The sequence below is a fragment of the Pieris rapae genome, chromosome Z (genome assembly GCF_905147795.1).
Source record: "Pieris rapae chromosome Z, ilPieRapa1.1, whole genome shotgun sequence".
NCBI lineage: Eukaryota > Metazoa > Arthropoda > Insecta > Lepidoptera > Pieridae > Pieris > Pieris rapae.
Window position 1 is genome coordinate 924027 of NC_059534.1, and position 22986 is coordinate 947012.

Consider the following 22986-nt stretch of genomic DNA (forward strand, 5'->3'; position numbering starts at 1 on the left):
GGTTAAGGGCCTGTTTCACAATGTATGGAAGTGCCAAATAGCTATGCAACACATAAATTATTCGAAAGATAAAAGTTCCGAATAAGATACTTGGCATTTCATGACAAATAGCGCTATCTGACAGTCGTGAAACAATAAAATACTGTTTATCCTACAAATAAGTAACAAATAGCTTATTTGGAACTTATCCGGACATTGTGAAACAGGCCCTTAATAATTCACACCATTATTAAACCTGCTTGCCTCAAAGATTTTTAAAATAAAGTTTTTTTTAACACACGGGCGACTCACCTGTTAAGTGATACCGATCATTACCAGAGGGCTTGTAAGTGCGTTGCCGGCCGTTTGAGAATAGTGATAGTGCATGGAACAATTGCACGCCTGACGAAAATTATGGCGAAAATTTTGAAATTCTTTATAAATAGTATTTGAAAGGGGAAATAGTATTTAAAATTAATTATTTATTATTCTTGTACAATTTTTTTCTTTGACTGTCCTATAACCCCTTGATGGGGCAAAGAGCATCTACAGTGAGTCTCCATCACGATTGGCACTTCGCTCCAAGACTTTCCGGCTCTCCTTATATCATCTGCAAAAGTACAGGTTTGCTTGGGCGCCTCTGTGAGGATATTATTGGAATCTCTTCGGAAACCAATTCCGCTAATCGGGAGCGCTCCCGAAGTTAAGATTTTCGGGCCAATAGTTACCCAGAATACGGCGAAGACAGCTGTTGATGAAGACTTGGAATCTGTCCGAGATATTAGATTTGACGTACAAAATTAAAAAAAAAAAGAACTTTCTTTGATTAGAATTACCACCATTGTTAACTGTTGTAATGATTACATATTACCCATAATATTAAACTATTCAATGTTATGAAAATAAATGTAACAATGATTTAGTCTTTGAATCATTCATGTGTCACAGATCATAGACGACGGTTGTGCGATGTTAGTTTTGTTTTTAATTTTCGGAACGTGTGCGGCCAGTTACAATGAACAATACCGAGGTATATGTTTATCTATATTTTATATTACCTTCGAATTATTTTATTTTAACAGATAATATCATCCATCCATCGTATTTCATTCAAATCTAATTTTGTCAGTCACTGACTCATCATCTAAACTCTCTAAGTTTCATTTATATTACAATTAGTGTGCACAGCTTGCCAGCTAGTTGACTGTGAAATGTGTGTGTAAATTTATATGTAATAAATGGCAGGAGAATCTGTATATAGTGCATATATTTCCTATAATTTTATATGAACTATTATTTCCAGTACCTCATGCCGCGTCAGACCGTTGGGAAAGCTACATCTTCGAAGAAAAAGAGTACTTGATACAGAACCTTCCAGTGAAATGGGAAAATGCTAATATATTATGTCGGTAAGAATCCATGCTGCCAATCAAATAATTACAATGCAATGGTTTGTGGACTTGCGAGCCCTCTAGCCATGTCTATGGGTGGCGGTATCACTTAACATCAGGTGAGCCTTCTGCCCATTTGCTCTGTTTCATAAATAAAAACATTTGTGCAATTCACACATGGTAGAAGTGAAACCTTCAAAAACAAATATAAATTAATCATTTTCCACTATCTAAATGTGTGTGTTCTTTAAAAACAGTATATTTTAATTATACATTTTAATTTATAAGTTTAATATAAATCTTTAATTTGACAAAAACTAAAACAACGAAAGTTTGAAATTCGATCAAAAAAAAAGCGGCAGTAAATAGAGGCTGTATAATGCCTCCTATCTCATTTTCTCCCACGTTAAATCATATGATGAATTGATGTTTCTGTCTCTCTTTACCGCTGCATCCGGTTTGAAATCACGACGATTCGAAAGAAGTTTATCTATCTCATTTTCTCCCACGTTAAATCATATGAATTAATGTTTCTGTCTCTTTTTACTGTCGCTTTTTCGTTGCATCCGGTTTAAAATCACAACGATTCTAAAGAAGTTTCACTTCAAAAGGCCGGCAACGCACTTGCGAGTCTTCTGGCATTCAGTGTCTATGGGTAGCGGTATCACTTATGATCAAATGAGCCTCTGGACCGTTTTCCCCCTGTTATATACCAAAAAAAGGCCGGCAACAGACCCGGGAGCCCTCTGGCAATATCTGTGGGTTGCGGTATAACTTAAAATCAGGTGAGCCTCATGCCCGTTTACGGGGGTAAATATGAATATAATATAATGTAAATATAATAATGTTATATAAGAAAAAAAGGCCGGGAACACACTTGCGAGTGGTCTGACATTCAGAGTGTCTGTGGGCAGCGGTATTACATAACGTAAAGAGTGCTTCCGGCCTGTCTCTTCGTTCCAATTTTTGGTATAACAATTAATATTATTGTTGGTCCTTCTCTCTCAATCGATCTTGACTCTAATACCGCTGTAATACCGAGTGGTATTACAGCGAGCTTCTGCTCTGCCATACCTGCCTGCCTGCCTACTGAAATATTTTTCAGAGGACATCACAATGGAACTTTGGCTATAATAGATACGAAAGAAAAGGCCGAATTTCTCGCTGAAGCATTGTCGGAATTACAGTTCTGTAAGTATGAGCTTGTTACGTAGCCCTATACCTACTATGGAATCTGCATTTCGCAATATTATAAAGTATCACACGTCCCTGAAGTTACACGGTGTCAGCGGAACCTATATGTGGCAATTTATATGAATTACACGAGCCTCACGTTATGTAGTGTCAGCAATATAGCCTCTTTGAGTCTCTTTATTTTATATAAGTGTTAGCATTCAATTTCCATACATCTGGTTGATTAGCTGTAATTTTATTGTAATTTTTATTTTAAATCATCCTCGGCTCGATCTAACGGTACCTGGCCTGATGTGCTGCTTAAGTAGAAAAATATCCATTGGGTCTTACCTCTGCTTATCTCACTTTTCAGCAATAGAATCCGTATGGGTGGGTGCGAGGCGAGCGTATTCAGACGACCCAGAGGGCTATCGGTGGAGTCATGGCGGTGAACTTAGAAGAACAGCAACTGATGTATTGCCTAATGAATTGGATTTCAATGTACAACGGCACTATCCTATGGTATGTAAAAAAACAGTGGCGTTACAACCTTTTAGAGTTGAGCGTCAGAAGTGTATGTCTCCTTTCCTCATCTGGCTTCATCTTTCAAGTGAGTGACAGTCGTACGCTGAAACAGCACTTTTCCAAACTTCTTCATGGAATACATTTTACATAGCTCGAGTTTTAAGCATTTTGCAGCAACTAGCTGTTGCAGCTATGAAATTCCTTCGACGCAAGAAGAAGAACGAAGCAAGGTCGGGAGGATGAATATATCCTTAGGAGATTTATTTTATTCAGCACATTTCAATGTATGAGGTCTTCGTAGTGATTTCAAGAAACCTAATAAATAATTAAAAATCCCAGGGATTTGATCACAAGATCTCCTGCAGCCGATCATAATTTACTTATTGCGTGAAAATCACAAAAGAGAGTAGGAGTTTCGACACTTTGTACCTAAGAAAATTTGTTCATAATATTTTTGCGTGACAGTTTTAATTGATGTAGGAATGTATTTTAGTTTCATAGCAAAGGAGGCTCTTAAAATTAATTGATTCTGCCCATGGACACTCAATGCCAGTACGAGTGTGTTGCCAGTTTTAGGAATTGGTATGCTCTTTTCTTGAATAACCCTAATTCGAATTTGTTCGGAAATACTTCAACTGGCATCTGGTCCCACATAAAGGCTGTGTACCATCACTTAGTTGAAAAACTGTTATCTGTTCCTCCACATAATTATTACGAATCTATAATCTTGATGTCACGTAATCATTCTCATACATGATTCTTCCACAGTGGCTGAACCGCACACACATACCAGTACCAGAAGGGGGAGCGGATTGTGTGGCTCTTGAAAGAGTTAATCACGACAATCCTGTGTTTTTGGACCTGCCATGCTTGCTGGAACGTCCCTTTGTCTGCGAGAAAGGTAGGGTTTATGTTTGCATAGCCAAATGTCATGGCACCTTCACCAGGGCCTGCAGTCTTTGACTGAGAAGTAGTAGTCTTCTAAGGGACCATAGCCCAAAGCTTCGGAAACTCAGAAGTCGACTAGCTTAGAAAATATATCTGTTAATACAGAATTAAAACAACAATTGTAGGTCAGTAATCTGACAGGTTTTTTGTTCTTTACAGAAGCTCATATTGAAGTGAACATACAGGAATTGAAGCGAGTTCGGTGTCGATCTGGTCGCTACCATATCTTTGATGGTAGATTGAACTGGGACCAAGCTGCTGCCTATTGTGTCATGCAGAAGATGACGTGAGTACTTTGTGCTTTACGGTGTAAAACAAAACGTTAATTCCCTAACTGAATAAATTCTTTAAAAATTCTCTATTTAAAATTACATTGTCCAAATAATTATGTAGACATCTTCATCAGACTGTCTTTTCTAGGCTGAAAGTCATTGTGCTTACTTAATAATTAAGTACCTGGATGACCGAGCCTTGCCCGGTATTTTTTTATAAATTGTGTTTTTTGGAAATTATATTTAAGTACGAATTACATACTAATGAAATGAAGAAATATGAATAATATTTTTAGATCTTATAAAAAAAGTAAAATAGTAAGTTTATGTTTAAGTTGATAAAACACGAAATAACATTTCTTAGAAATGATTCCTAGCTAGATCGATTTATTATATATCGATTTGATATTATATATTATAAAATTTCATGAAAATCGTTGGAGCCGATTCCGAGATTCCAATTATATATAAGATAAGATTATTTAATTATTTATACAGCTGACTAAATATTTATATGGTTTGCTCATGTGGAAGATTTTTTTAAACCCATAATTATACGATACGAAATATTAAGGATCACGTCTGCACTGCGTTTTTGAATTTAAAATTGAAACCCTCTTAATAATATTTAAAAATGAGTATCGATTTTTTTACAAATTTAAAACCCTTTTTAAAAACCCATGGACTTTAATTCCTATTAAAACGAATTACGAGCAAATCAGCTCCAGCTACATTGTACTTCCATGTGAAGGCCAAATAAATGTATTATTGCTTTTGTATACTAGTTTTGATGGCATATCTTATGAGTTTAATGACCCATGTTAAACTATTTCAGATTAGCAAATATCCCCTCGTTCAAGTGCTTGAAAAAATTAGGAATGACCATGCTCAAAGCTCGGCCAAGTAAGTTATTACTTCGATTTGTTTATTTCGTCATCTACCTATACTCCTTTCGCATTCATTCGGAAGCACAATGTCTAAAATTCAGACATATGTACTTTAATACTATTATTATTAGTCTCGCAGCATATAGGAATCTTTATTGGTCTTTTCATTTGGGTTATACTATCGATTTTTTTTTGTTATACTTTTGAGTGGATATTGATGTTTTCTATAAAACTATATAATATATTATATATTGTCAATTGTCTCCGCAACATATAGGAATATTTATTGGTTAACGACTCAAACCAGTCGTAATTCATCCTTTTTTCATCAGGGATTTAGAATTCTAATGGTGAATTAATTACGAACCTGTCCAGTTTTGCAGTCTGTGGGCATATAAAATAAAGAAAACTTTATAATTTTTATGTAAATAAATTACTTTTTCAGTATAAATTTCTTTGTTTTATCTAATTATATATCACTTTAATAGGTATCGAAAGTGCATGGATAGGAGCCAAAGGAGCATTGGGCCAATGGACATGGATAGATACGGGACTAAGTATTTTCACGCCAACAACCTTCACCGATGCGTCGCCGGGTTGGCCCCCAATGAGGTAACGTATACAATTATAACATTGCGAACTTATTGCAAATACGCGCTAAAATCGAAATTTTTAGATTTTCTATTCTTTAGAAAAGCGCCCTCTATCTTAAACAATAGGTAACTTTACGAATATTATATTTATATTCCGGAAAACGCTCATTGGAATTTCAGAACCTGATTCCGTTATCCCCTTTAAAACGTCTGGAGTTCCCCTTCGTTGTCTTCATTGTCCTTCATGTGCTACGAAAATTGGCCATTTCTAGTGACAGATATTAGGGAAATGCTTAGTCCTGAGGTCTAAATAGGCATCTTTTGGAAACGCTCTCCAATAGGCCGCATCTTACTTATCTTCAAGTTTGTGTCTGCAGTTCTGCAGATGCATCTTTACACAGTTTTTTTGATCATCTTATGTTAAGTGATACCGCCGCTCATAGACACACTCATATTGCCAGAGGTCTCGCGAGTGTGTTGATAGCCGTTAACTTGATGTTATTACAGAGATGGCACAGTTAAACAGAGCGGGTGTCTCCAGATAGACAGACACGAGACCTTATCACCTACATTTATGGAAGCCCGGTGTGAAAGAAGAATGCAATTCATTTGTTATCAAGGTAACCGTACACCATTAAAAAAGGATTCAATTGTGCGTTTATATTCAATTGTGTGTATAAACAAAAAATATATCTTGAGGTCTAGGCCTCAGATTTCTGTAACTGTTACATGATTTATCAATAGGCAAGCAGGTGATCAGCCTTATATGCTTCACACATGCCTTCTAAGAGTCAAAGGCAAGACGGTTTATTCGTATAAAGGTAATTCGTTTGTACGAACGCGCATATAGATAGAAAGTCCATTACTCCAGGTATGAGAGTCCCAAGCTGAAGCCACTAGGCCATCATTGGTCTGCTTTATATTCAATTAGGCAATATAATGTTTCAGGATTGCCAGGACTACGAACAACACTTCTACCACAGAGCGACGACAATTTCTACTATATTCTAGTACGACAATCTTTCTACTGGCAACACGCGTTGGAGAACTGCAAGAAAATGAACGGCTCGCTTGCCAGTGTTGAAAATAACGATGTTCTAATACAACTTCTGTTGGCTATGGGTGAAAATAAGGAGGAACGTGAGTTTGTTAAATGATTCTTAATTTAGAATCGAAATATATAAGTGTCGTGTTAGTTATACCACTTATAAATCAAGATCGGCTGGACCGATGTTACCTATCTCTTTTTTGGTGGATTCTTCTCCGCTCCGAATAGCAGAATAAGTAATAAAATATCGGGTAAGTTATCGAATAACACTAAATTAAAAAAAAAAATAAAGAAGGCATACAGCGTGTGGTGCCATCGGTTGACATATCTACGAATCATTTTACTTCGAGTTCGTGTCAGTTCAAGAAATTCCGATCTTGCGGTGTGTGAGGAGATGCATAACCAGACCTTGATCAAAGACATGTGTTTCCTCATGAAAATATGATGTAAATCTGAAAGTGTATCGCAATATACGGCGTTAGAGAGAAGAGTCCTAATATCTAAAACTACCATTCTTCTTTCGCAATGGCGACAATAAAACATTTCTGTATTTGCAAAAAAAAAGTTATATTAATGTTATTTAACCTTAATTAAATCGTAAATTAAGTTTAATCAAGTTAACACGGTTTTAAGATCCGTGGTTAACTCAACTATCGATTAAATATCGAAACTAGTAGTTAAATGCAATCAGATCATTCCTAAAAAGCAAAATTTTTTAGGAATGATCTGATTGCATTTAATAGGCTCTTAAACATCAGGTTTTGATAATCTTTCACTATTAGAACCATCCCTAACTTTTAAATGATTTTTTTTGTTAAAAATATGTAGACATGATGACGCCTAAACTAAAACATTGCTCTATTGTCAATAGTTTTTGTAGCATTCCATATTTTAAGACATAAATGCTTTATTAACTTTTAAAAGCTGTCGAGCACGTCTGGATATCGGGACAGTTGAACATGACGAGGGAGAATGAAGTCATCTACTCTTGGTGGAACCCGAATACCGGAAAAAGAATCCCTGATCCCAAGAATGGTGAAGTTGGATATGTAAGTATTACTGTCCTTGACAGAATAACACCATTAAAAATATCTTTGTTTATTTTTTTAATAGTACAGTTTACATAAAAAATGTGAAAGAAATAATTAATTATTATTTTATTCAGTTTAATCTATCGAGTGCTTATTAATACAATTTAATTTTATTATATAAATAAAATAAAATAAAACTTGTGTGTAGGTACTTTTGTAACCCGCTAAGTATTACTTCTTTGGCGTAACAAGATAAAAATATTTCTCGCGTTTAGTTTCCCTAGCTTTTACTTGAAACTGGCATAAATTTATAACTATTGCCATATTTATAAAAAACAGATAAAAATAGTTTAATTATCTTTCGCCGTATTCTACGTTTGTCGAAAAATCGACACAAACAATAGAAAGAAGGTATTTAATACATTGAAAGTTTTATTATAACGCATTATCTAGTTAAATTAATTTTATTTAAATATCCCAAAAAAATATTAAAGAATCTACATAATTAAAGAAATGTACATTTTTTTATTTTAAGATGTTGACTATGCTTACTTGAGGGTGTCGGTTTTTTGTGACAGGGTGCGCGCGCATCGTAAAAATTTACTCTCATAATTTTTCCATAGCGTGCCAAAAGAAGAGTAACTTCAAAACTAAAATGTTGACTTCAAAAAAATTTTTTTTGACAATCAACGGCACCTCCCGAAGATGTGCAGCGATTTTGTCGAAGGGAGAAAGCGATTGAGAGAAAATGAGAGAAAGGGACATCGAGAAAAAAATACACGCATAACGTATTGTGCAGTGAACGCACATTTTTTCATTCAGATTATTATCATTAGCACGTATACAGTGTGTAAACAGTGAGAAAATAGATACAAAAAGATGGAGTGATCACAAGAGTAGGAAAAAAAGCGCGAAAATTAACAAAGTAAAGAAGTCAATTTCAGCAATGTATTACTTTCAGATGCCTCCATGGCTAGATGCAGAATTCTCTATGGATAGTCCGTGTCTGAATCTTGACAGACAGGATCATTTAAACGGCGTTATCTATGGTCTACCGTGTGACACGCCGCAGTATTCTATTTGTATGATTGGTAAGTAATATGAGATATTTCTGCATTTTACCATTGAATTATTAACCATATTTCTTGGCCAGCGGCTGAAATTGGTACTGCCGTAGCCATTTTGAAATGTCCAACTGTGTTTATTTCCTGTACTTCTTGGTCCGTACAATAAATAATTTTACCAACTTATGAACATCTAATAAAATCCAACTAAAATATTTTTATTCCTTGCATCGCATTACAAAGGCAAAGATTTAATTATCGAAAGATTCTGATTGCTAGGTATCTTAAAAGATTATTAGTATTACGTATTTGTAGTATATGTAACAAAATCAAATTGTTTTATTAAGACTTTTCAATAAATTAATAAGTTAGCGTGACTTAAAATTATTCCTCCATGGTTCATTTTTATTAATTGGCAATACTAATACTCATATCACAGACAACACTGACAGTAACGCTCTAACCGGCCACGAAAAGTATGTACTATGTAGAATTTAGTATTTACTATATGCCATGTGACTCTTTAATAATTATTATCCTAGTTTTATACATATAAAAATTGGAATTTTGACGCATTTTATATTTGTCCGTGGTGTCTAAATTTGACAAAGGTTTTGAAGTTAGCATTTCTATAAAATTAGACAATTGGCATCACTGATAAAATTACGCTTGATAAAAAATTATGGGCACTGGCCGTAGATAGAGTATAGAACTAAAGAGAGAAGACATTAACGTGAAATACTTAAGTGCAAGCGAAACAGAGTATCAGTTTTTCTGTTTCTATTTGCGTATCGGGTTTTATTTGTTTACCACCGAGCCCTTGGTCGGCTTGGTGGTTCCAAACATATTTTTCAGTGCAAACCGACTACATTGCGAATCATGTTACCAACGTCAGGTAGTTGCCACACTTCGTGTCCTTTGTAAATAGTTGGATTATAATATTCGCTATCTGACACGCTGTACGCTGATGCCTGGTCTATACCATAGTCCGTCTACGGCACTGTCGAAGTACCTTGTGCCCAATTGGCATAAATTAAAGCCATTAAAAAAAATGAGAAAATTTATCGAAATGTTGATAGAGCATTGTAATTTGTAGTAGGATCATTTATATATTATTTACCGTTGAGGGCGTAAGTGAAGAATTCTTATAACTCTCCAATCATATTTATTAATTTTTTTAGAAGATATACTTACACTATCTTTCAGTACCAAACAAATGCGATTATGTTAAAAAACATCATATTAAATACAAAAAATTCGATCCGCGAACATTAAAGATGTGGATATTGTCGGAGACAGCACTCAGTAGAGGCAACGTCTTCGTTTTATTATAGCGATCTGTGCAACAGTGAACAGACGGGTTTTGGCCCTTGGTATTGCAAACAGCCTGTTCCTCTTCATTTACACGTGTAATTAAGCTTTTAACCAAATATTATTATTTCAGAAAAATCCACTAAAAACGCCGCTGACTCGGCAAACGAAGACTCGACATGATTTACTTGTTGCGGAAAAAATAAAACACATTATTAATTTGTCGTTTTATTTACAATAGTATATGTCGCAATCAACTAGCTTATCAAACCCTTCAAGAAATAAGAGATAAAAGCATAGCGTTTGTAACAATTAAGCAATTAAAGTTAGACAAATTTGCAAGTTATTGTGTAAGAAATATGTAAAGAACAGTTTGTACCATGTTCTTTTTATTATTTATTACATTATTATTATATTATGCATTAAGGAAGTTGTATTAAATGATTACAGTGGATTTCATTCACAACCTAGGCTGTAGTCATTAAATCTAAATTCTTTAAATATAAATCATAGTTTAGTACAAAATTGATAAGGCTAAAGCATTTTTGGTGTAATGCAAAGTTCGGGTATATTCACAGGAATCAATAAATGTGTAACAAATTTTTATACACCCCATGTAGATATTGCAACCAGAATCAGCCGCCAAAGACAAAAACAGCTTAGACATCTTTTGTTAAGGTTCTTTTTATCTTCTACAATCACAAACTTTGTAAATATTTTGTATTCAACCCAAACTAGATAAACTGAATTGAATAAGCAAACTTAGACAAGTAGTAATTTCAACAAATATCAAGACATTTTAACTCAACAAAATTATGTTAAATGTTATTCAAATACATTCCAACATAAGAATAACTCTGAACAGAAAAGTCTGGAAGAAAGATTTGCTTATTATTGGCTAAGAAAATGTTCATTGTGCATATAAACAGAAATCTATTGATACAGATGAGAATAAGTGTAAGGATAGAACTCTGAAAACTGAGATCACTAGGCTAACATTTAATACATGATCTAGTTTAGCATGCTTTACTATTCATTTACATATTTTATGAGATTTTTCCATTCACTATTCGCTTTCCTTAGTTCACAGTAATTCTCATTCACACTTTTTAAGTTTATCCTAAATTGATGAATACTTTCTAAATACTTCTGAAGGTTTTTATTGAGAGAACGTACCATTTTCAACTCGGCAATCAATTTATCTGAAATCTGGAAAAAGATTTACTATAGATTAGTCCATTTTTTATTATATTACATAATACACTTTTAATATATTTTAAAATTGCCAGATATTTTTGTGTATCTGATAACTTACAGATTTTTTTTTTCATTTACTAATTTATATCAGACACGGTTTTAAATACATGTATATGAACTGACATCTTTTTTACATCATTAAAAATTTAATAGGAGTATACAAAGGAGAACATAGATACAACCAAACCATTGTATTGTGGGGCTCCTAAACGGGCCATATTTTGCTACAATTGATGGCAGCAACACATGGCCCGGCAACATTGCAAACAATATCAGCCACACTATGCAATATTGCAGTTATGTCCTGGCCATACAGCCAAACATGTTTTGTATAGTCACTTATGGCCGATATTATCCCGATGGTTTGCCGGATGATTGCTAGGCTATCGAATTCAACTGCAATATTGCATGGCCACTTCTAAAGTTGTTTCAGTCACTTTGTTTGTTATGGCACTGTGTATCCTTTTCTAGGCGACATGAAGTTTGCTATGAGTGAAATGTACCTGTTGCTATATTTTGTGATTTGCGATCAGCTGCATTTTGAGGTTAGGCTACTTCGTAAAAATGACTACTAGGTGGTCTAACGAAACAATTACTGATTTCATTAATGAAGTATATTCTAGTAAAGTTCTTGAATAATTTATTATCAAGGCTTATTTTTAGACTCATATTGTCTACAGTTTCACGCCAATTTAAGTAAGGTCGAATCCAGATTGTGGATTCTTTTTCTGTTTCTTTTTTAAAATATTGTTTATATAAGCTGCTGAGACAGGCGTGATTTCGTCAGCCATTGTTGCCTGTTTGTGTAGCCCGTTTAGGGGTCTGCATCATGTTCTATAGCAGACATATAGCAACATATATGGCCCATGGATTGTTCAGCCATCAGCTGTATTAAAATATGTTTGTGATGGCCAGGCAATTAGTTGCCAACAGTGCAGCTATCAATTATGGCAAAACATGGCCCGTTTAGAAGCCATATAGTAATGTAGTTTAAAATATAACGTATTTGAAATAAATAAAAAACATTACCTTCATATTGATGTTTTGTTGTACTAAATTAATATTAAACTCCGACATTGCGAATCTTTATTTAAATAAAGATAACACACCGATTGAACTTTAATTACAATAAAAGAAAATACGTTATAATTTTTCTTTCTCTTTCTGTACGGTTTACGTTACAACTTGAATTTCAAAAGTACGAAATCAGAACTCCACAGAGTAGGAAGACACCGTAAATTTCATACACAAACTGTAGTATCATAGTAACGTCAAATAAAAGTTACTATTTTAATTAAAAGAGGTAAATAATTTATTATTGTTAATAATAATATATTAAAATTTGTAAAACATTCATGTAGTTATAATTTTTCTCTCAACGATACGTTCTACGTTAATAGTTTAAATTAAAAAAAATGTGACGCGCAACGGGTTTTTTTTACGCCGATAAAGAAGTTTATAAAACAAAAGGGTAAGCTAGTTAAATTAAGCATATTCTTAACATAAATAATAAAATATCTTAATATTATTATTGATTATGAAATAACACAATACATTATAACACAATAAAGGATAAACCAAAAGGCAAAATATTTTATTTCGGAAACGGAATATATAATAATTGTACTCTCTTTTACAATTATTACATATTATATTATAGTACGGCATTGAGTGACCATAAGCGGCGGTATCACTTAACATGAAGTTAGCCCTGCCCGTTTGCTACCTGTTCTATAAAATTAAGGAATTCAGAAAGGAGGTGCGGTCATATTGGGAACAAGAAAAGAAAATATGTTCTAGTTCACCAATATCATCTCCACGCTTACAAATAATACTGTCAACAGTACGAAGCCCTGCTAAATGATGAGTTGTGCGTATGCTACTACTAAACGCATTCTGGAAAATATGATAAAAGTGACAATTTCAGAACTTTTAACTATACAAAATGGCAAAGTTTATTTCAGAACATATCAAATGAAAAGCTTATCACGTATTTTGCAAATACATAATAGGATAACAAAGTTAAATTTGAAAAGAAAACTTTAATTTTGAGTATTATCAAGTTATTTCAATTTTGTTTGTCAAATGTCAAGTAAATTTTTAAGATGTGGGCTGTGGCGACTGGCAGTGGCAACATTTATATTTCGTACAATACTAATGCAATTTCGTAAAAAGAACGCCGCCATTTTGACATTTGTTTAGCTTTGTGTTCTACTGTAATAATTAACATCGAATTACGCAAATTGACTAGTTTACGTTTACATTTCCGTCATAAAATTATTTCTCCGGTTAGATAAGTGAATAAATTCATACGCATCAGTGATCCTAATTTCCCTTTCCCAGCGCATAAATCAATACTTTGCCAGTGCCGCTTTTTTTATTTTTGCAGTAGTTTTAATTCGAAAATCAAGTGTTTGTACTTACTTTTTATTGGATAAGTGTTATTGCTTAGTTAAATTCACTTGTTTTATGACAGTGTACAGTTTAAAAATATAAAAACTTATTTGTGTAAAGTGAAAGAAAAAGGCGCCAACCCAGTCGCCAAATATTAGCACGAAATAAATCTCGACAAGCTTTAAGCGCAATGTATAAATATTTACGTTTATATGTCTTTAATGTATTAATTAAGACTTTCTAACGCTGCACTGATTTTGTTAGTTATTTATTTGTTTATAATTATTTTTCAAATTTGATTTTTACAAGAAACGTACGTAAGGCCATTAAACTGTTCTAAGATTTCCGCGGTGAAATGAACGTAAATGCTCGAATGAAGACATAAATATAATTTAATAATATTATTGTTTTAAAATTTCTTCTTGTTTGATAATTATGAAATACAACAGAATTTTCTGAAAATCTCATTAGAGTTGCGATGCGGTTGAGAAGTAAAAAGCGGGAGCGACGGCTCTCAAAGAGAATATCACAGAAAGTTTCGAATATCAAAGAGAAAACACAGATTTTAGTAAAAAAAACCAATTGGAAGAAAATTTTGAAGGATGATATTATATCATCTGAACTACAATGTACAAGATCGCGTAAAACATTAGGGCTACGTAAGTCAATCGTCAAAATGGAGAAAGTTAAAAAGGATGAAATTAAAAAGCCAATATTCCAAACTGTTGTTCGGAATCCAGTGAAAGAAACAGTCACATCATCCACATCTGTCAAAGTTAAGGATAAACCTGCAAAACCAAAGTTGAAAGATGTAAGGATGACTAGAAGTGTACAACTAAGGCAGAGCTCATTGAACCGGGAGCGCAAGACAGAATCTATATCTTCAGCCTTAAGTTCACCCCGTAAAACTAGACGTATGGATAAAACTGAAAAGTCTGCCTCATTAAACAGCTCACCTATACGCAAAGTTAGACAAATGGGGACACCTGCACCTCGTTTACACAAGGTTGTTTCGTCCACTGATGAAAGCCCAAAGAAAGTGAAACCAGACCCAGAACCAAGTTTGGAGGACAATGATATCACAATGTATGAACCGCACACAACAACTTCCGATTTAAAAACAGACGAGTCAGATTCTGAAACACAAGTTGAGTCATCGGAACTCTGCCTTCCCAGTGATTGTTTAAATGATTTTATGTCTATAGAGTGTGTGTTGAATGAAGAGATCTCCACAGATCATGATATTAATTTATTGGTCGATAGAGCAGCTAGAATTATGACTTCAGATAAAATTGAGAAACACCAGAAGTTGAATGATCTTGAAATGTATCAGCCAACATCAACAACTGATGATTTAGATGCATGCACAGACTTTCTGAGTACCGATGGAAAATATATTCAGGTGAGTGGTCCAATATGCTAATGATTTAGAATTGATTTATTGCTTATGGGTAGGGACATCTGGTCTAACCCTTTTCCTCTTCCTTGTGACCTTTGTACCCATGCATTAATGACTTGCTCCATTTTGTCTGCCCTCTGATAGTATGCCCAACTCATATCCACTTAATTTTTAATAGTAATAGTTACTAAAAATCTTAAGTAAAAAAAAAGTATAAATAAGTAAAAATCTTAAGTTAAATCTTTTGTTTTTGTGTGATTTTTTTATTGCTTATGTTCTATTATTACAAAGTTTTTCCCTCATTATTACATTAGTGCATTAATTCAAATGTTGAGGTATTCAGATACTTGGTAACTAACTACCTTTTTGGCTGAATAATTTCTATGCAGACAGTTTTATTATTTACTATGGGCCTGAAAATTGGGATTGCTTGAGCATGCTTTGTCATGAAGATGCATCAATATCGCAAGATATGAATAATAAATGCATAATTATTTAAATAACAGACTACAGCAAATAAGAATTGTTTTTTATGCAATTACTAACTAGTCTAAAATAAACTTTTTCTTTTTCTAATACAGATTTTTCTTTCTTCTATTAAACAACAAATCTTTTGCAACTTCAAAATATGCATGGTACCTTGTGTGTTGTTATATATAGACTTGATACTGTAGTTACCAACTGAATTCCATCACAGCCTTTACTCTCCAATGTATCCTTAGGGATTCCTTACATCTTGATATCAGACACGCTCATTCTAAATTTAATTAAGAATCTTGTTCTTTATCTCCTGCCTAATTAGCACATTAATTGTGACTCATTAACCATATGATTTTTTTATATTCTAGTTTATTTTTGTTAATTTTTTACGCACTTATTGTTCCATACTAGGATTGCCTGGAAGAAATTGTTATTGTAATAAATATTATCCTACTTTGGCTGTGTGTGATGTTATGTTGGGTGTGGTTATGCAGAATGCTATGTATATTCTCTTAATACATCAGTATATTTCACGATAGCCTAACCTTGAATAGTTGTTCTATGGGTATTTCTAGCCTGACTTCGTGACAATGCTGGAGCAGGGGTCCTACATCCGGGACTCGGAGTGTGAGATTTCGTCCACCTGTGAACAAGGCGCTATAGAGAGCCTTGAAGCCCTATCAGCTAGGAACCCTAACACGCACTTTTTGGCTGAAATAAGCCAAAGTTTGGTCACCGAAGCCAATGGATGGGTGAGCTAATTGATTATTTTATTCTTGAACAGCTGGCAACGCACTTGTGAGCCTTCAGGTATTAAGTTTCCATGGTATCACTAACATCTGATGACCCTTTTGCTTTTATGTTTCTCATACAATTGTACAAGAGCGTACTAATTCTTAAAAGGCCGGCAACGCACTTGTGAGCCCTCTGGTATTAAGAATGTCCTTGGAGATATCAGATCAGACCTGTTTGCCGCTTTCTAAAAAACTACCTATCTGTTTAACAGCCATTTTAGGTCCTAAGATTTCTGCATGACCCTTTCTTAAGCAGGTGATCAGTCTTCTGTGTCTGACAAGGTCTAAGGTTGGTGCTTGACAGTATAAGCGAGGTATACCCTCGACAACTGAGCTTTTTCATTACCACCACAATATGGAACCGACTGCCCACTTAAGAAATTTCCGAGCCATACGATTTAGGATACTTCAAAGAGCGTAACAAGTGTCTATGGGCTATCCCTTACCATCAGGTTAGAAAAAAAACTGCGGGTTGTACTCCGGAGTGCCGGCAGAAGTGAAAACTTGAATATTCACGTTGTGCATTTTGATATTTTTGAATGGTTAGGGAATAATTTTGCACGAATTGCTTTAATTAACAGTATAAAAGTACTATCACTTAACACAATATTTAATTATTGCGCTATCTATACATTATATATATTTATACATTAAATACGCCGCGCCAGCTGTCTTCTCTCCGTCTTACGAATTTTCCGATCAGGTCACGTTTCCTGATGCGAATTCAAAATTTTTAGCCATTCCAAAAAAAGTGTACAACGCCGCAACGGTTAAAGTACTCTCTGCCACCTATGGAACCAGCTGTCAGACTTAGCTCTGCAAAAGTACCTCAAATATCGACTAAAGGCCTATATTAGTTAGCACTACCCACCTTGCTTTTCCTCGCTGTAGCACCTCTGGAGAACTCAAAACCTCAACTTAAATCTGCTCCGACACATGAACTTATATATATAATTTTTTTCAGAGCGCAGACATTGTCTCCGATGAGAACTCATTGATGTGTCATGATGAAGTACCACCGGACATAGAGGTAGGTACATTTTGATTTAATCTTAAAATAGTCAAAATTAAAGTCATCTTTTTGCTTTGTTTTTTTATTGTTTGAGTCTCCAAAACTGCAGGATTTGATATATTAGTGATATAAATATAATGGTATTGAATAAGTGTTCCGAGTGTCTAATGTCTACGATAGGTTTAACACTGAGCAAGCTATGGGCATAAAAGTAACGCAGACAAATTTAAGGGAAATAATGTTCAACGTCAAATTGAGGGACATATTTTTGGGATTTGCTGTAGTGGTTATACAAAGGGTGGTTAAAAGAAATAGGCAGTAGTGTATTAACATTGGAGTTACCAATACGACTTATGTAAGATACTTAATGCATCCAACGACTACATAGTCGGGGAATTGTCTAGAAAATATTAATATGTAATAATAATAAAAAATAGTAGTAGATATTGATGTCTTCTATAATACTGTGGTACACTGCTCTATTGTCAATAGTCTTCATAGCATATAGGAATCTATGGTCTTCACATCTTATCACTACCATTATTTATAGATGTTTACCAGGTTCTAGAGGTGAAAGATTATCAAATCTTGTTATTTTAGAGTATATGGCAAATATAATTTATTATTAAAGATAGATAAATTTTTATATGGTTTTAAGGATGAGGGAGATGTTATATCATCGTGCAGTACAAGAGTGGATTGCGAACAAATGTCATCATGGGCTGAGGCATTCGACCCGTATTTGTTTATTAAGCAGGTAATTATTGATATATATATAAAATCGAAAAACTGACAATTCAAGAAACCAATATTTCGACAAGATGGCGTCCCCGATTAAAAGATAATTAAATAGCGGTGCAATATTTAGGCCTGGGCCTCAGATTTATGTATCTGTTTCATGATTTGTCAATCTAATAGGCAAGTAGATAAATTTTATAGTACGAGCAAGTGGCTAAAACCTACATTTCGGGGGAAATCGCCAAGTTGTCAACACTGACATAACGATATATTGACATTGACATTTTGCCAATTATCAACCTGTAACATGTTAGTGTTGCCATTAATAAAACAAATGTCATCGTGTACATAATTGCTTGTTTGAGAGCAAATGTCAAAATACAAATATACAGTTTTAGTCTTAATCGTCTAATTTTAGTTTTTGTAACTCTGTGAAGTATGACAGCGCGAATGACCAGACCTCTGAATGTATAACATCTGGAATATTTATGTTTTCAGCTGCCTCCCTTAGAAACTGTAGCAACGGGGGCCCTTCGAGCCAGGTATCCAGCTCTACCCCTCAAAACCAGAACCAGCCCCGATTTCAGCTTGGTTAGTACTAATTTTATATTAGACTCGCGAGTGCGTTGCCGGCCTTTTAAACTTAAAACTTTAGGTTCGAATTAAACTAGCTACTTCAAGACTGTTCATATTTTTTAGGATGAAAGTTCGCGAGTGCGTTGCCGGCTTTTTATAGAAGTACTAAATAAGGTTCTAATTAAATTAACTTGTTCTAGTTAATTCACTTATATTTTTAAAGTTTTTTTTTTAGGATGACGGTTCGCTACTGTGTTGCTGCCCTTTCCACTTAAAAAGTAAATATTAGTTTAGGTTTCGAATTATTATCGAATTAGCTCGTTGAGGTGTCTTTATGCTTTTGAAGTGATTATTAGGATGACGTTTCCCGAGTGCGTTGCAGCTCTTTAAACTTAAAGATTTAAATTGTATTTCTGGTTCAGGTTCTAGACTTGGATGAGACGTTGGTGCATTGTTCCCTTCAAGAGCTACCTGATGCAAGCTTCCATTTCCCAGTTCTGTTCCAAGATTGTCGGTACACGGTAAGTGTTTTTTTTTAATTTTGTCGGGCATAATGGAGGTCATATAATTAGAAACACTTCTTTTTGAATAATGTACAACTTCAACGTACACTTGTTCGTAAACTAAAATGCGTGCGTACAAGTAAACATGTCAGACGTGAAACTTTGTAAATTAATCTCTAGCATTGAGTGTCCATGGGCGGCGGTGAAAAGAATATAAATACTAAAAGCAGATGTACATATATGGTAGCAATTTTTTTATATAAAACGTACATATATGGTAGCAATTTTTTATAAAACGTACATATATGGTAGCAATTTTTTATAAAACGTACATATATGGTAGCAATTTTTTATAAAACGTACATATATGGTTGAAACTTTAGTTATGTTATCACTTAACATCAGGTGAGCCTCCTGCGCGTTTGCCCCCTGTTCTATAAATAAAAATAACTGAGGTAAAAGCCCCAATAGATGGTCATGTCCCAGTATATTATCAATATCAAATCATTTATTCCTATTAGAACGTTAAATAAAATGTAAAGAAGATTCTAGATGCCCCTTCTAAAAGGTAGTTTTGTGTGGAAAAATGGGCAAGAAAATCCCTTACTCTTAAAAAATTATTTACAATATTTCATTTTCATTGTCATCGTTTTTTATTCTGTTTGCAAATGATTAGGACAGATTTGTTAATTTTTTTTTTAATTCAGGTTTTCGTAAGGACAAGACCGCATTTTGCCCAATTTCTGTCCCGCGTTTCGAGGTTGTATGAAGTTATACTGTTCACCGCCAGTAAGAGAGTGTATGCGGATAGATTGCTGAATTTGTTGGACCCGCAACGACGGTGGATTAAATATAGGTGGGTAGAATACAAAAAAACTGAAAAAGTAAAGAAATCTACAAAAAAGTTACTTTAATTAAAATCTAAAAAATATCTTTAAAAATAAGTCTTCAATTTCTTGCATTAAAATCTAGAAAAATTTAGAAAAATAAATAAAAATACCAAAACTTATGGAGGTTACTCGTATAGATTCCGTTTTTCATTTTATGTCACATATTTTAACATGTTCACAAAGTAATAGTTAGAATTTTAATACTAAAAGCAGATATACATAATATATGGTTGCAAGTTTTTAATAAAATGTACATATATGGTAACAAGGATTTTTATAAAACGTAAATATAATATCGTAGCATTTTTTTTTATAAAACATACACATATGGTAGCAATTTTTTTAATAAAACATACATATATGGTAGCAATTTTTTATTCATTTCTATTAAACAAACGAATATGCAATTCTCAAACTTGTCACATCTTTAAAATGTCACTTATATAATATTTAATATTTCAGATTATTCCGCGAGCATTGTCTTCTCGTAAATGGGAATTACGTAAAGGATTTATCGATCTTAGGAAGAGATCTACGCAAGACTGTCATCGTTGATAATAGTCCACAGGTAATGGAGTCATCACCCTCTCATCACCCCACACCTCGGTTGGTCTTAGATTTATATTTAGACAGCTGTGCGTGACATAGATTGCCTTCTGTGCCTGACATGATCATCCTTTTGCGCATTACATAAACTGCCTTCTTTGCCTGACATTGACAGCCTGCTGTGACTGATATGTATATCTTTCTGTGCCTGCGATGAACTGCGAACTAGCTAATTTTCTATAATTTAATATGTTATTTTTGGTCAACATTCTTTTTTTTTCAATACATATTTGAAATGAATTGTATTTTATGATTTCATTTCATTTCAATACATACATGTGAATCGCCCTAACGTGTTTCGTTCGAGCATGGTCACGCATTAATGCATGGTCACGAGACCACGTGGCCAGCTATAAATTGTTATTTCGTTTCATTACAATTATAATGAAGTTATACTTCTTTAAGCGCGTTAGGTAAAAACAATGAGTAAAACCGACACTCTCAAGTTGGCTATAGCCAACATTACATTTTTTTGTGTAGTTTTTTCTACAAACGTAGAATATTAAAAAAATATATATTATATGTTTACACCAAAGTATGACTTCTAACGCGTTATATAAGTACACACATTTTATTTTATTTTAAACCCTACCGTTATATTCCAGGCCTTCGGCTACCAATTGGAGAATGGTATCCCCATAGACAGCTGGTTCGTGGACAAAAGCGACAATGAATTACTCAAGCTCATACCGTTTTTGGAACATCTTGCTACTGTGAGTAATCGTTGAACTTGCTTTAAGGATAGGTAAAATGGCCAGGCAGCCAATGGGCAGTGTTGGCCTGGTGGTTTCAGCGTGCAACTCTCATACCTGAGGGCGTAGGTTCGATCCCGGGATGTGCACCAATGGACTTTCTATATTTGCATTTAACATTTGCTCGAACGGTGAAGGGAAACATCGTGAGGAAACCGACCTGTGTCAGGCACTGGAGGCAGATCACCTACTTGCCTATTAGATTTAAAAATGATCATTAAACAGATTCAGACATCAGAAGCCAGGACCTAAAGAGGTTGCGCCACTGATTTATTTTATTTTTTAAAATGGCCAGGAGTCTGATACTTAATAATAACCCCATGGACACCCACTGTCTCACGCATGCGTTGCCGGCCTGAGAATACGCAGGTACTGTAGGTTAAGGTGACAAATTCTGATTAGGTGAAACAAGTAAACGGTGACCATGCATTTGAATAATTTTCGGATATTTTAGACTGGTCATAGTCTATCATCGCAAGGGTGTAAAACTGTCAGGCACTAAATTTGACACCCCTGCTGATCACTCCTCGGCCTGATAGCTTCCTAAATTCATAAAATAGGCAGTTGGTAATTAACCTGTGGTGGTTGAGAGACTGGGTCAATACTGCTCTCAGCTGCCATGCACTTTTGGCTAAAAATTACCTGAAGCCGACAGAAGGGTCTATTTGGTCTTATCATACGACCTCATATTTTTGTAAAACAATTTTTTTCTTATTTAGAAAACCCTTTTTTTAAAGGACAAAAACTAAAATTAAAAAAAAAAACATTTTTTAGCAAAACATATTTTGTGAATGTAAAAACAAAACATTTTTAAACGACTCTCGTCTCGTCTTCAGTGTGCGACCCCTGAGGTCGTAGGTTCAAACCCCAGCCCGCCTAGATCCTAACACTAACCAGCTACTGATATCATAAAACCTACCTGATCTACCTTTTTTCTAGCTTTGGTGTACTACATCATATATAATTTTTTTTTTTCAGAAAGATGACGTCCGACCATACATACGTGACAAATATAAGCTCTTCAGTTATCTACCACCTGACTAATTATTTAAATACACACACATACATACACACATATATAGAGTTAACAAAGACACTCTTACATTTATATTTCTTTAGTATCTAAACATTCTATATATATGTTTATATGTATGTATACAGCTACAATCTCTAGTAAAACAATAGCGCGTTTTAAGTTCAATAAACGCCATCTGGCGGTGTTTAATGTGAAGTGTTAATTGAAAATTTCATACATAGGATATTATAATGGTTTCTTTAGGGACTATTTTATAAATAGTTTTTTTTTATAAATCCTAAGGATTTTGACTTTTTAATTTTTTGGATAGGATTTTGACTTTTGTTT

The 22986-nt window shown here is 34.1% G+C and overlaps 2 protein-coding genes across 3 annotated transcripts; both read left to right on the plus strand.

Annotated features, from left to right (window-relative positions):
• Positions 1-931: 931 nt before the first annotated feature.
• Positions 932-10441, plus strand: LOC110993432. The gene is made up of 13 exons (XM_022259695.2): positions 932-1009; positions 1283-1388; positions 2476-2561; positions 2917-3065; positions 3837-3969; positions 4176-4302; positions 5124-5191; positions 5664-5787; positions 6276-6388; positions 6717-6908; positions 7741-7865; positions 8809-8938; positions 10356-10441. Exons 1-13 carry the CDS (start codon positions 949-951, stop codon positions 10403-10405), a joined length of 1464 nt encoding a protein of 487 aa, XP_022115387.2. The 5' UTR covers positions 932-948; the 3' UTR covers positions 10406-10441.
• A 3185-nt stretch (positions 10442-13626) lies between these two features.
• Positions 13627-22986, plus strand: LOC110993426 (CTD small phosphatase-like protein 2). 2 transcript variants are annotated; one of them, XM_045634224.1, is made up of 11 exons: positions 13627-14132; positions 14323-15275; positions 16328-16504; positions 17511-17576; positions 18217-18315; positions 18795-18887; positions 19295-19393; positions 20083-20231; positions 20728-20833; positions 21477-21584; positions 22602-22986. In XM_045634224.1, the coding sequence occupies exons 2-11, from the start codon at positions 14352-14354 to the stop codon at positions 22665-22667; spliced, it is 1887 nt and encodes a 628-aa protein (XP_045490180.1). In that variant the 5' UTR covers positions 13627-14132; positions 14323-14351; the 3' UTR covers positions 22668-22986. The 2 variants fall into 2 exon arrangements, with proteins under 2 accessions (XP_045490180.1, XP_022115381.1); XM_022259689.2 differs by having other exon boundaries at positions 14345-15275.